The following is a 14,717-nucleotide window of genomic DNA, read 5'->3' on the forward strand; positions in this document are numbered from 1 at the left end:
GATGAATGCAACAGCATTGCTCTTCAAGTTGTCATTCCCAGCAGAGTAGACTATATGATTGTCCAATTCAAAATGGCTAATACCAGTCCATTTCAGCTCACTAATGCCTAGGATATCGATGTTTATGCGTTGCATTCCATTTTTGATGATTTCCAGTTTTCCTGGATTCATACTTTGTACTTTCTAAGTTCCAATCATTAATGGATATTTTCAGCTTCTTCTCATTTTGAGTCATGCCAGATCAGCAAATGAAGGTCCCGAAAGCTGTACTCCATCCAGGTCATTAAGGTCAACTCTACTTTGAGGAGACAGCTCCTCCCCAGTCATCTTTTGAGTGCCTTCCAACCTGGGGTGCTCATCTTCCAGCACTATATCAGACAGTGTTCTGCTGCTATTCATAAGATTTTTCACTGGCTAATGTTTCTCAGAAGTAGACTGTCAGGTCCTTCTTCCTAGTCTGTCTTAGCTGAAAGCTGTCCTCCGTGGGTGTCCCTGCTGGTATCTGAATACCGGTGTCATAACTTCCAGCATCACAGCAACACGCAAGCCCCCACAGTACGACAAACTGACAGACACATCGGGGTAGGAGTATATAGCAAGTTTTATATAAATTTTTATATGACAGGCTGATGTGTAAAATTTCACTTAATGCACACACACACACAAAAATTAAAAGCACTTAAAAAGAAATCAAAGACAAATTGCATTGGGCATGTGCTGTAATAGAACCTTTTCAGGTGTTAAAAAGCAAAGTTGTCACTTTGAGGACCAAAGGGAGCTTGACCCAAAAACCCATCGCTGTCGAGTAGATTCAGACTCATAGTTACCTTATAGGACAGAGTAGAACCACTCCATACGGTTTCCAAGGAATAGCTGGTGGATTTGAACTGCTGACTTTTTGGTTAGCAGCCGAATGCTTAACCACTGCGACACCAGGGCTCCATAATTTAGAAGTATTAGCCTCTTGTAATTTTTTTATGTCTCCTTGAGTTCATAATCAATATAAAATAATTGTGACTCCATAGAACTTCAATTTGTTGCTTAAATTTAATGGAAATTCAGGTAGAACTCAAGTATGATTTTTTTTGTTTTTAAAGTTATATGCGTTTTGTCAAATGTAAGGAAGTTTTCTTTTGTGTTTAAAAGTTTTAGTTGATACCAATGATTTTTATGTAAATTAAATATATATTTGTGTCAAATATATATGCTTGTCATTCTAATCTTCCTACCTCATAATTAATTCTTCTTTTATATTTTCTCCTTTCCTCTCATTGTTTCACCTTCGGTAGTTTTTTAACTCCCAGTTCCCCAATTAATTCTCTCTTCATCTGTGCCGTATTGGTTACCAATGATTCTCGAAGTTACTTTTTTTGTTTTGGGAATCTTGGATCTAGAATCTATTATTCTTGACCCTTTGACTTAATGTTTATTCAACGAACCTTTACCAAGAGTCTCTTAGGTATCATTATGAAATGCACGTTTTTGTCTCTGTTTTGTGAATGATTTTGCTTTGTTTTGCTATGTTTTATTTGCAAAGTTTTCTGACTGGAAAATTCCATCTTCTCAAGTGTGACCACCTTAGAGCTCAGAGCTTATTTCTTTCCTGTTTCCTGATCACAGACCTTAGGCCCTACAAATGTGAAGAGCCTGAGAAAAAAGAGGCACTCAATGTGTAGGATCAAACAAGAAAAGCCAACCATAGAAGCTAAAGATAAGGCACAGAATCAAATTCAGAGATCAGGACGGAATTCTAGGAACATAAACCACATGCATTCTCCCACCTCTCAGGAGGCATGTCATCTGTTTACTCACTACGTCAGCAGTTGCTATGAAGAGGCTTTCTCTGGCACTTCCTTCTCTACTTCTGCTCCTCTGGACCAACTGCCTGTATCCAGGTTTTTGTTGTTCAGAGAGATCCTTGCCTTTGCTTGCCATCCCTGGAGTCTGGGTGTCTTAGTCATCTAGTGCTGCTATAACAGAAATACCACAAGTAGTTCGCTTTAACAAAGAGAAATTTATTTTCTCACAGTTTATTAGGCTAGAAGCCCAAATTTAGGGCATGAACTCCAGGGGAAGGCTTTCTCTGTCGGCTCTGGAGGAAGGTCCAATCTTCCCCTGGACTAGGAGCTTCTCCATGCAGAAACCCCAGGTCTAAAGGACGTGCTCTGCTCCTGGAGCTGGTATGAGGTTCCCAACTCTCTGCTCGCCTCCCTTTCTTTTATCTCTTGTATGATGAAAGGTTACCTGAGCAAGGGGATTACCTTCCACCCTCATCCTCTTTAACCACAAGCAGAATTATGATTCAAAACACATAGGAAAATCACAAAATGGAGGACAACCACATAATATTGGGAATCATGGCCTAACCAAGTTGGCACATATTTTGGGGGGACACAATTCAATCCATGACAATGAGTTTTAGAAAATTAGATCCTTTAGATACCCTGGTTATGTGCTGCTCTTGAGGCCCTCCCCAGTCTATTCCAAGAATCCTCCAGGGCCTAATTTTTACACTGCAATGAGGAAAGGGCCCCATTGCTCTCAGGATTTATCCAAATCATTTCTGGGAGCAGATCCATTCAGACTGGGTCCCAGAGAATCCCCACCAGATAGACAGCTTTCCAATCAGGCTCCCCAGTGTAATACATTCCTCTTTGTTGAATAATATTCATAATTATAGGAAGATTCTAAAGTCTATCCCACTCAAAATATATCTTTTCTTTCCAGAGTTTGCCTGTGTCTTAGAATCTCTGAAAACATCTTTAAGCAGCAAAATCTAGTGTTCTAGTTCCATATAACCATAAGCCCTAAACATAATGACATAAAACAACTCTTTTATTGCTTTCATAGATTCTTTGGGTCAAAAATTGAAAAAGGGCACAGTATGGATGGCTTGCTTTTACTGCACAATATTTGTAGCCTCAGCTTGGAGGACTCAAACAGTTGAGGCTGATCAAATGGGTGGAGGCTGGAATATTTTAAATGTCTCATCTTGGGTGGCATCAACAGTCAGGGACATTTTGATTTTCTGCCTTACCTAGTCACTTATTTCCTAGGAAATTTCATTGTAGTTTTAATATGCATATTTTGATTAGTGAGGTTGACAATTTCACAATTTTCTTGATCTTTTTTTTTTTTTTTTCCTAGTGAGAGGTGAAAGCAGAATCACAGCTCAGGAGTATTGAGAACAAAACCCCTGTGCTTTCCTAAAGTCTTCATGGTCTCCTACTGCTGGAGTTACTTGGTTGACCTATCTTCACCCAGGCTAAGTAGTCTCTGGAAGCCCAGTCTGAGCTCCTGCATCCTGAGTGCATAGACCATGGGGTTGAGTGCAGGAGGGATGACATTGTGCAGCACGTTGAGGAGCACAGGGATGAGGAGAACTTTTTTCTCTGATAGATGTGTGACAGACAGCACGATGATACCTGAGTAGAAGAAGAGGATGAGGATGAGGTGAGAGCTGCAGGTGTTCAGAGCTTTGGACATTGCTTCTGCTGAGTTTAGCCTCAGCACAGAGCGGAGGATTAGAGCATAGGAAGAAAACACCAGAGCCATATCACTCCCAACCAGGATCCATGCTAAGACCAGTTGATAAAATTTGTTCACAGTAATGTCATCACAAGCTAGGCTGATAACTCTCAAGTTAGAGCAGAGGCAGTGCTCAATCTCATTCCTGGAGCAGTAGTGTCGCCGAGCGGCCAGGACAGGCACTGGGATGGTCAACAGGGCACTCCTGAGCACCATGAACCCTGTGACTTTGACCACAAAAGCTTCAGTAACTATGGAGGGGTATCGAAGCGGGTGACAGATGGCTACATATCTGTCCACTGCCATGCAGAGAAAGATGCCAGATTCCATGCAGAAGAAGCAGTGGATGGCATAGATTTGAGCAAAACACTCAGGGAAGCTGATGGCCTTGGAGTCAAACCAGAAGATGGCTAGAATCTTGGGCATGACAGTGGTGGCCAGACCAATATCTACTGTTGCCAATATTCCCAGAAAATAGTACATGGGCTCATGTAGTGTGGGCTCATGTTGGATGGTGATCATGATGAGGAGATTGGCACCAAGAGCTAAGAGGTAGAGCAGAGCCAGGGGCAGGGCGAGCCAGTGCTGCCGATTGTGAATGCCTGGGAGACCCATCAGGATGAACTGGGAAACCTGAGGGCCGGAACTGTTGGTGGAGGTGAACATGGCACAGGTGCTCTACTCTCAGTTTCTGTCCTTAAAACTGAAAGAGGAAGAAAGTTGTGTTTGAAAGCACAGCTTAAGACCCTGATTAGAGACCATCCTCTAATGACCCAGTTCCTTTTGTTCGTGACTGACTCTAAAATTTTCTTTGAGACATTCCACAGAGAAGCAGCAAAGAAAGCCCATATAAGTTTTAAATAGAAAGGTAGAAATAGGTATTTGTCATCTTCACCCATATGTCTAATAAACCAAACCAAAACCAAACCCACTGCCATTGAGTCAATTCCGACTCATAGTGACCCTATAGAACAGAGTAGAACTGCCCCATAGAGTTTCCAAGGAGCACCTGGTGGATTCGAACTGCAGACCTCTTGGTTAGCAGCCATAGCACTTAACCACTACAGCACCAGGGTTTCCATATGTCTAATAAGCAGGTCCAAATCTATCAACAATAATTTTACTACTAACAGATAGCAAATACTAATATTTGGTTTATACTTCTGTTTTTCTGGTTTATTTTTAAGCAGTTTATGTCATTATATAGAGATACATTTGTATTTTACCTTTGTATCTAAACAGTATGTTCTAAGATAGAAAGTAAGTACTCAGCAAAAAATTGTTGAATGGACGAGTAAATGAATGGAAGACTTACCAATATCATTAAAAATTAGTTGTAATCTTAATTTTAATGGCTGTCTTATATTTTTATTTCTTTATTCTATAATTTACTGACCAATATGATGCTATTATTTTTGCCAGCTATTCACATTATTTACTTTGAATAGAATTTCAAGTGATACAAAACTCATATATATAGATGGCATAACCATATTTAACTTTTATTTTTAATAGTATTTCAATTGTAAGATGTAATATATACACATGGTAAAAATTCAAATAAAATGAAAAATTACAAACAATGGAAAGATCGCCCACGCTTGAACCTCCTAAGTCCTTTTTCTTTTCACCAGAAGCATCCAGTAATATCAGTTTTTTGAGGATCCTTCCAGAGATAGCTTTTGCATGGACAAGAATATATGTGTATATTTCCCCATACAAGACAAAAACAAATGTTAGCATATTAATTATATCCTTGTTTTCTTTCCTTTCCTTTCTTTTTTAACTGAATTATCTTAGAGTGGGTTCCACATTATCATGTATAGGTATGCCTGATTGTTGTGTTGCAAGATTTTCTACATATGGTAGGGGAGATTCTTACTAATAACTTCAAATAATTGTTTTTTAAATAAAAAAGACTGGTTGCAGTTTTTTTGGATATTATGTTAAACATATAAACCAATTATGGTCTTTACACTATTGACTCTTTCCATTACACCATTATCTCCATTTAGAAATCTCATGCATTTTCCTTGACATCATATGAGTCTTACAATTAAAAAATATATATATATATTATTTCTAGATATTTAAAACATTTTTTCCATTGTTACTTTTCCCCTCTTTATATTTTCTAGCTAGTTATTGTTGCTTAAGAAATTCTCTGATAATTATTTTTAAAGCATACTCCAAAATATAGTTTTTTATAGTACTACTTGCCAAAGCTAAGAGCTTTTCAGTAAGTTCTCCTTGGATTTTTTCTTTTTTTAGTAAAACATCTTACTTACCATTACAATAACTTTGAGTCCTTATTTTACATCTTCTTAAAATGTTTAGAATTTTCAAAACAATATAAAAGAACTGTGAGAGTCAGCATCCTTATTTGGCTCTGAACTTTAAGGAGGCTCTAAAGTTCTGTCTTAAGTGTGGTATTGGCTACTGCTTTTTTGATAAATCATCTTTATGAATTTAGGTAATTTGACATGAACGTCTAGCTCCCAATTGAAAATAAAATCAGAAATGAGTAAGTTCGATGAGTATTTCTTTTCAGGAGTCTTGGGTCCACAATGTAAAATGAAAGCTCTTCTGATTTCCTCAGTCCCTTGGAGCCCTGGTGGTGCAGTGGTTAGGAGCCCGACTGTTAACCAGAAGGTTGACAGTTCGAATTCGCCAGCCCCTACTTGGAAACTTTTCGGGGCAGTTCTACTCTTGTCTATAGGGTCACTGTGAGTCAGAATCCACTGGATGTCAACGGTTTTGGTTTGGTTTTTAGTTCAGCATTTACAGCGCCTCCTCTGGGTCAGATCTCATGAGTTGGGGGTTTAGCTGCACTTTCCGATGGTAGGGACTTCCATTCTTAAATGTCCAGAGAAGAGGTCATTCTCTTTCTTATCATTTGTTCTCCAGTCCTCAGGTCTTTGTCTCTGCACAGGTGAAGATCTTGAGGGAAAATAGAGCCGGAGTAGGAAGAATCAAACAAAGGAAGCACACTGAGAAAACCAAGGATGGAGGAGAGAGGCAAAGACAATCAGGACAGAGATCTAGAAACACAGAACAAGGAAACTGCCTCCTCCCCCTCACCTTTGGCCCCTTGGTTACTCCCCACAGAAATGTCCAGGAGAGATCCTTTCCAAACGGAACCGTCTTCTGTAGCTGCTTCTGTTCTATTGGCTATAACTCTTTTATGTTTTTGTTGCTGAGAGAACATGTCCGCCTCTCCCCTGGGGCCTGGGCTATTGTACAAATTGGAGCCCTGAGATGACCTGGACCTTCTTTGCTACTTCCTAGATCCTCCATGAGCCTCTCTCTAATCTTTCTCCTGAATGCACAAGCCTTGGTGATTTTACACTGCAGCCCCAAATGGATTCCATTGATCTTAGAGGTGCACCAAGCTCAGCTTAGGCAACAGAGTACTCAGCCCCCAGTCTCATGGGAAGCACTGTTAGATGGGCAGCTCTGTGGTGCTGAAGGTTTAGGAAGAGGTGTCCCTCCTCCTGTTTTAGTCCCTGAATGCCTGCCCTTCCCACTCTAACACCCAGGCTTCCCTTCAGCCTCTTTAGGGAATATAATGCAGCAGTTGTACCTCTTCTGCTTTATGTTTTTCTCATCTATATAAAAAATGCAGAAGCCTCCTTGGCTAAATATCTTCTGTTTGCTCCTCCAGATCTATTTCTCAGAGATGTTAAAGTCTATGAGCTCTCCTGCCCTCTGGGAGGTAGAAAGGCTGGTGGTCTGGGGAGAGGCACCTCAAATGAAAGCCTAGTGATCTGCTTCTAAAAGGTCACATCCTTGAAAACCTGATGGAGTGCAGTTCCATTCTGCACACTAGAAGTCACCATGAGTCACAGCTGATTTGACGGCAACAACAGCAGATTCCAATGAAAATGTCAGCAGTTCTAATTCACCATCTGCTCCTTGGATACCCTATGGGGTAGTTGTACTCTGTCCTATAGGGTCGCTATGCGTTGGAATTGATTCGTTGGCAATTGGTTTCATTTTTTTTGGAATAACAACAACAGGATATAACAAAGTTACAAACCAAAAATACAGTCAAATTGGCATTTTTTTTTATTTAATAACTTTTATTAAGCTTCAAGTGAACGTTTACAAATCCAATCAGTCTGTCACATATAAGTTTACATACATCTCACTCCCTACTCCCGCTTGTTCTCCCCCTCTTGAGTCAGCCCTTCCAGTCTCTCCTTTCTTCACAATTTTGCCGGCTTCCCTCTCTCTCTATCCTCCCATCCCCCCTCCAGACAAGAGTTGCCAACACAATCTCAAGTGTCCACCTGATATAATTAGCTCACTCTTCATCAGCGTCTCTCTCCCACCCGCTGACCAGTCCCTTTCATTTCTGATGAGTTGTCTTCAGGGATGGTTCCTGTCCTGTGTCAACTGAAGGTCTGGGGAGCATTGCCGCCAGGATTCCTCCAGTCTCAGTCAGACCATTAAGTTTGGTCTTTTTATGAGAATTTGGGGTCTGTATCCCACTGATCTCCTGCTCCCTCAGGGGTCCTCTGCTGTGCTCACTGTCAGGGCAGTCATCGATTGTGGCCGGGCACCAACTAGTTCTTCTGGTCTCAGGATGATGTAGGTCTCTGGTTCATGTGGCCCTTTCTGTCTCTTGGGCTCTTAGTTGTCGTGTGGCCTTGGTGTTCTTCATTTTCCTTTCCTCCAGGTGGGTTGAGAACAGTTGCTGCATCTTAGATGGCCGCTTGTTAGCATTTAAGACCCCAGACCCCACATTTCAAAGTGGTATACAGAATGATTTCATCATAGAATTATTTTGCCAATTGACTTACAAGTCCCCGCAAACCATGTTCCCCAGACCCCCGCACTTGCTCCGCTGACCTTTGAAGCATTCATTTTATCCCGGAAACTTCTTTGCTTTTGGTCCAGTCCAATTGAGCTGACCTTCCATGCACGGAGTGTTGTCTTTCCCTTCACCTAAAGCAGTTCTTATCTACTGATTAATCAATAAAAAACCCTCTCCCACCCTCCCTCCCTCCCCGCCTCGTAACCACAAAAGTATGTGTTCTTCTCAGGTTTACTATTTCTCAAGATCTTATAATAGTGGTCTTATACAATATTTGTCCTTTTGCCTCTGACTAATTTCGCTCAGCATAATGCCTTCCAGGTTCCTCCATGTTATGAAATGTTTCAGAGATTCGTCACCGTTCTTTATCGATGGGTAGTATTCCATTGTGTGAATATACCACAATTTATTTACCCATTCATCCATTGATGGACACCTTGGTTGCTTCCAACTTTTTGCTATTGTAAACGGAGCTGCAATAAACATGGGTGTGCATATATCTGTTTGTATGAAGGCTCTTGTATCTCTAGGGTATATTCCTAGGAGTGGGATTTCTGGGTTGTATGGTAGTTCTATTTCTAACTGTTTAAGATAACTCCAGATGGATTTCCAAAGTGGTTGTACCATTTGACATTCCCACCAGCAGTGTATAAGAGTTCCAATCTCTCCGCAGCCTCTCCAACATTTATTATTTTGTGTTTTTTGGATTAATGCCAGCCTTGCTGGTGTGAGATGGAATCTCATCGTAGTTTTAATTTGCATTTCTCTAATGGCTAATGATCGAGAGCATTTTCTCATGTATCTGTTGGCTGCCTGAATATCTTCTTTAGTGAAATGTGTGTTCATATCCTTTGCCCACTTCTTGATTGGGTTGTTTGTCTTCTTGTGGTTGAGTTTTGACAGAATCATGTAGATTTTAGAGATCAGGCGCTGGTCGGAGATGTCATAGCTGAAAATTCTTTCCCAGTCTGTAGGTGGTCTTTTTACTCTTTTGGAGAAGTCTTTAGATGAGCATAGGTGTTTGATTTTTAGGAGCTCCCAGTTATCGGGTTTCTCTTCATCATTTTTGGTAATGTTTTGTATTCTGTTTATACCTTGTATTAGGGCTCCTAGGGTTGTCCCTATTTTTTCTTCCATGATCTTTATCGTTTTAGTCTTCACGTTTAGGTCTTTGATCCACTTGGAGTTAGTTTTTGTGCATGGTGTGAGGTATGGGTCCTGTTTCATTTTTTTGCAAATGGATATCCAGTTATGCCAGCACAATTTGTTAAAAAGGCTATCTTTTCCCCAGTTAATTGACACTGGTCCTTTGTCAAATATCAACTGCTCATACGTGGATGGATCTATGTCTGGGTTCTCAATTCTGTTCCATTGGTCTATGTGTCTGTTGTTGTACCAATACCAGGCTGTTTTGACTACTTTGGCTGTATAATAGGTTCTGAAGTCAGGTAAGGTGAGGCCTCCCACTTTTTTCTTCTTTTTCAGTAGTGCTTTGCTTATCCGGGGCTTCTTTCCCTTCCATATGAAATTGGTGATTTGTTTCTCTATCCCCTTAAAATATGACATTGGAATTTGGATCGGAAGTGCGTTAAATGTATAGATGGCTTTTGGTAGAATAGACATTTTTTCTATGTTAAGTCTTCCCATCCATGAGCAGGGTAAGTTTTTCCACTTAACTATATCCTTTTGAATTTCTTGTAGTAGAGCTTTGTAGTTTTCTTTGTATAGGTCTTTTACATCCTTGGTAAGATTTATTCCTAAGTATCTAATCTTCTTGGGGGCTACTGTGAATGGTATTGATTTGGTTATTTCCTCTTCGGTGTTCTTTTTGTTGATGTAGAGGAATCCAAGTGATTTTTGTATGTTTATTTTATAACCTGAGACTCTGCCAAACTCTTCTATTAGTTTCAGTAGTTTTCTGGAGGATTCCTTAGGGTTTTCTGTGTATATAATCATGTCATCTGCAAATAGTGATAACTTTACTTCTTCCTTGCCAATCCGGATACCGTTTATTTCTTTGTCTAGCCTCATTGCCCTGGCTAGGACTTCCAACACGATGTCGAATAAGAGCGGTGATAAAGGGCATCCTTGTCTGGTTGCCGTTCTCAAGGGAAATGCTTTCAGATTCTCTCCATTTAGAGTGATATTGGCTGTTGGCTTTGCATAGATGCCCTTTACTATGTTGAGGAATTTTCCTTCAATTCCTATTTTGGTAAGAATTTTTATCATGAATGAGTGTTGGACTTTGTCAAATGCCTTTTCTGCATCAATTGATAAGATCATGTGGTTTTTGTCTTTTGTTTTATTTATGTGATGGATTACATTAATGGTTTTTCTGATATTAAACCAGCCTTGCATACCTGGTATAAGTCCCACTTGATCAGGGTGAATTATTTTTTTGATGTGATGTTGGATTCTATTGGCTAGAATTTTGTTGAGGATTTTTGCATCAATGTTCATGAGGGATATAGGTCTATAATTTCCTTTTTTTCTAATGTCTTTACCTGGTTTTGGTATCAGGGAGATGGTGGCTTCATAGAATGAGTTGGGTAGTATTCTGTCATTTTCTATGCTTTGGAATACCTTTAGTAGTAGTGGTGTTAACTCTTCTCTGAAAGTTTGGTAGAACTCTGCAGTGAAGCCGTCCGGGCCAGGGCTTTTTTTTGTTGGGAGTTTTTTGATGACCGTTTCAATCTCTTTTTTTGTTATGGGTCTATTTAGTTGTTCTACTTCTGAATGTTTTAGTTTAGGTAGGTAGTGTTTTTCTAGGAATTCATCCATTTCTTCTAGGTTTTCAAATTTGTTAGAGTACAATTTTTCATAATAATCTGAAATGATTCTTTTAATTTCATTTGGTTCTGTTGTGATGTGGTCCTTCTCATTTCTTCTTTGGGTTAGTTGTTTCCTTTCCTGTATTTCTTTAGTCAGTCTAGCCAAAGTTTATCAATTTTGTTAATTTTTTCGAAGAACCAGCTTTTGGCTTTGTTAATTCTTTCAATTGTTTTTCTGTTCTCTAATTCATTTAGTTCAGCTCTAATTTTTATTATTTGTTTTCTTCTGGAGCCTGATGGATTCTTTTGTTGCTCAGTTTCTATTTGTTCAAGTTGTCGGGACAGTTCTCTGATTTTGGCTCTTTATTCCTTTGTATGTGTGCATTTATTGATATAAATTGGCCTCTGAGCACTGCTTTTGCTGTGTCCCAGAGGTTTTCATAGGAAGTATTTTCATTCTCGTTGCTTTCTATGAATTTCCTTATTCCCTCCTTGATGTCTTCTATAACCCAGTCTTTTTTCAGGAGGGTATTGTTCATTTTCCAAGTATTTGATTTCTTTTCCCTAGTTTTTCTGTTATTGATCTCTAGTTTTATTGCCTTGTGGTCTGAGAAGATGCTTTGTAATATTTCGATGTTTTGGACTCTGCAAAGGTTTGTTTTATGACCTAATATGTGGTCTATTCTAGAGAATGTTCCATGTGCGCTAGAAAAAAAAGTATATTTTGCAGCAGTTGGGTGGAGAGTTCTGTATAAGTCAATGAGGTCAAGTTGGTTGATTGTTGTAATTAGATCTTCCGTGTCTCTGTTGAGCTTCTTACTGGATGTCCTGTCCTTCTCCGAAAGTGGTGTGTTGAAGTTTCCTACTATAATTGTGGAGGTATCTATCTCACTTTTCAATTCTGTTAAAACTTGATTTATGTATCTTGCAGCCCTGTCATTGGGTGCATAAATATTTAATATGGTTATGTCTTCCTGATCAATTGTCCCTTTTATCATTATATAGTGTCCTTCTTTATCCTTTGTGGTGGATTTAAGTCTAAAGTCTATTTTGTCAGAAATTAATATTGCTACTCCTCTTCTTTTTTGCTTATTGTTTGCTTGATATACTTTTTTCCATCCTTTGAGTTTTAGTTTGTTTGTGTCTCTAAGTCTAAGGTGTGTCTCTTGTAGGCAGCTTATAGATGGATCGTGTTTCTTTATCCAGTCTGTGACTCTCTGTCTCTTTATTGGTGCATTTAGTCCATTTACATTCAGGGTAATTATAGATAAATAAGTTTTTAGTGCTGTCATTTTGATGCCTTTTTATGTGTGTTGTTGACAATTTCATTTTTCCACATACTTTTTTGTGCTGAAGCGTTTTTCTTAGTAAATTGTGAGATCCTCATTTTCGTAGTGCTTGACTTTATGTTAGTTGAGTTGTTACGTTTTTTTTGGTTTTTATCTTGAGTTATAGATTTGTTTTACCTTTTTGTGGTTACCTTATATTTACCCCTATTTTTCTAAGTAAAAACCTAACTTGTATTGTTCTATATCGCCTTGTATCACTCTCCATATGGCAATTCAATGCCTCCTGTATTTAGTCCCTCTTTTTGATTATTGTGATCTTTTACCTATTGACTTCCATGATTCCCTGTTATGTGTATTTTTTTTTAATTAATCTTAATTTGTTTGTTTTTGTGATTTCCCTATTTGAGTTGATATCAGGACGTTCTGTTTTGTGACCTTGTGTTGTGCTGATATCTGATATTATTGGTTCTCTGACCAAACAATATCCTTTAGTATTTCTTATAGCTTTGGTTTGGTTTTTGCAAATTCTCTAAACTTGTGTTTGTCTGTAAATATCTTAATTTCGCCTTCATATTTCAGAGAGAGTTTTGCTGGATATATGATCCTTGGCTGGCAGTTTTTCTCGTTCAGTGTTCTGTATATGTCGTCCCATTCCCTTCTTGCCTGCATGGTTTCTGCTGAGTAGTCAGAACATATTCTTATTGATTCTCCCTTGAAGGAAACCTTTCTTTTCTCCCTGGCTGCTTTTAAAATTTTCTGTTTATCTTTGGTTTTGGTGAGTTTGATGATAATATGTCTCGGTGTTTTTCTTTTTGGATCAATCTTAAATGGGGTTCGATGAGCATCTTGGATAGATATCCTTTCGTCTTTCATGATGTCAGGGAAGTTTTCTGTCAGGAGATCTTCAACTATTTTCTCTGTGTTTTCTGTCCCCCCTCCCTGTTCTGGGACTCCAATCACCCGCAGGTTATCTTTCTTGATAGAGTCCCACATGATTTTTAGGGTTTCTTCATTTTTTTTTAATTCTTTTATCTGATTTTTTTTCAGCTATGTTGGTGTTGATTCCCTGGTCCTCCAGATGTCCCAGTCTGCATTCTAATTGCTCGAGTCTGCTCCTCTGACTTCCTAGTGCGTTGTCTAATTCTGTTATTTTATTGTTAATCTTTTGGATTTCTACATGTTGTCTCTCTATGGATTCTTGCAACTTATTAATTTTTCCACTATGTTCTTGAATAATCTTTTTGAGTTCTTCAACAGTTTTATCAGTGTGTTCCTTGCCTTTTCTGCAGTTATCCTAATTTCATTTGTGATATCATTAAGCATTCTGTAAATTAGTTTTTTATATTCTGTATCTGATAATTCCAAGATTGTATCTTCATTTGGGAAAGATTTTGATTCTTTTGTTTGGGGGGTTGGAGAAGCTGTCATGGTCTGCTTCTTGAAGTGGTTTGATATGGATTGTTGTCTCCGAGCCATCACTGGGAAACAAGTTTTTCAAGAAAATCCGCTGCGTCCAGTCCAAATCCCTGCGGGACGGTTCCCTGGCTCGGACGCTGCTCTTTCGGCTCCACGACCAGTCACTGCCTCCCGGGGACTTCTCCTACCGGCTGCGTCCCACGCCGCCCAGGGAACCGGCTGGTCCCCCTCCCGGGGTTAGTTCAGGGGGGTGGAGCCGCTCTCTGTGCTTGTGCCGTACCTGACTGGTATGCTGGCTCCAGGCTCTGGAAACAATCGCTGCTTCCCCGTATTAGTTCGTTCTCCGTCTCTAAATCTGTGTTTGTTGTTCAGGGTTCGTAGATTGTTATGTACGTGATCGATTCACTTGTTTTTCTGTGTCTTCGTTGTAAGAGGGATCCGAGGTAGCGTCTGCCTAGTCCACCATCTTGGCTCCGCCACGTCTCCAAATTGGCTTTTATATGTGCCCATGAATTTATCTTTACTGGACATCTTTATTTCTTCATATGGCTTCAAGTTGCTGTCTAGTGTCCTTCTATTACAACTAAAGGAACTCCCTTTAGCATTTCTTGTAGAGTAATAGAAGGAAAAACAATAGAAAAAACTCCACCTCTTGCAGTCTTTGTGGATTGGTCCTGCACTGGGGCACTCCTTCAACACTTAGGCTTACAAAGAACCTAGACATCAGGTTGAGGTGAAAGTTTAGGATTTCCTCAGGTCTTTTCTGGACATAGATCGTCACTGGTTGACGCAAATGTTTGCAATAAAATACTAACCTCAAAGCTGGCTGTTTGAACACACCCAGCAGAGTTGTAGGAGAAAGCCTGGCAGTCTACTTCCATAAAGATTACAGCT

The 14,717-nt window shown here is 39.5% G+C and overlaps 1 protein-coding gene across 1 annotated transcript; it reads right to left on the reverse strand.

The window, feature by feature from the left end:
- Positions 1 to 3,237: 3,237 nt before the first annotated feature.
- LOC126079477 (olfactory receptor 56B4-like) lies at positions 3,238 to 4,194 on the reverse strand. The gene has a single exon (XM_049890495.1). The coding sequence runs from the start codon at positions 4,192 to 4,194 to the stop codon at positions 3,238 to 3,240; it is 957 nt and encodes a 318-aa protein (XP_049746452.1).
- Positions 4,195 to 14,717: the final 10,523 nt, after the last annotated feature.

The sequence above is a fragment of the Elephas maximus genome, chromosome 7 (genome assembly GCF_024166365.1).
Source record: "Elephas maximus indicus isolate mEleMax1 chromosome 7, mEleMax1 primary haplotype, whole genome shotgun sequence".
Classification (NCBI taxonomy): domain Eukaryota; kingdom Metazoa; phylum Chordata; class Mammalia; order Proboscidea; family Elephantidae; genus Elephas; species Elephas maximus.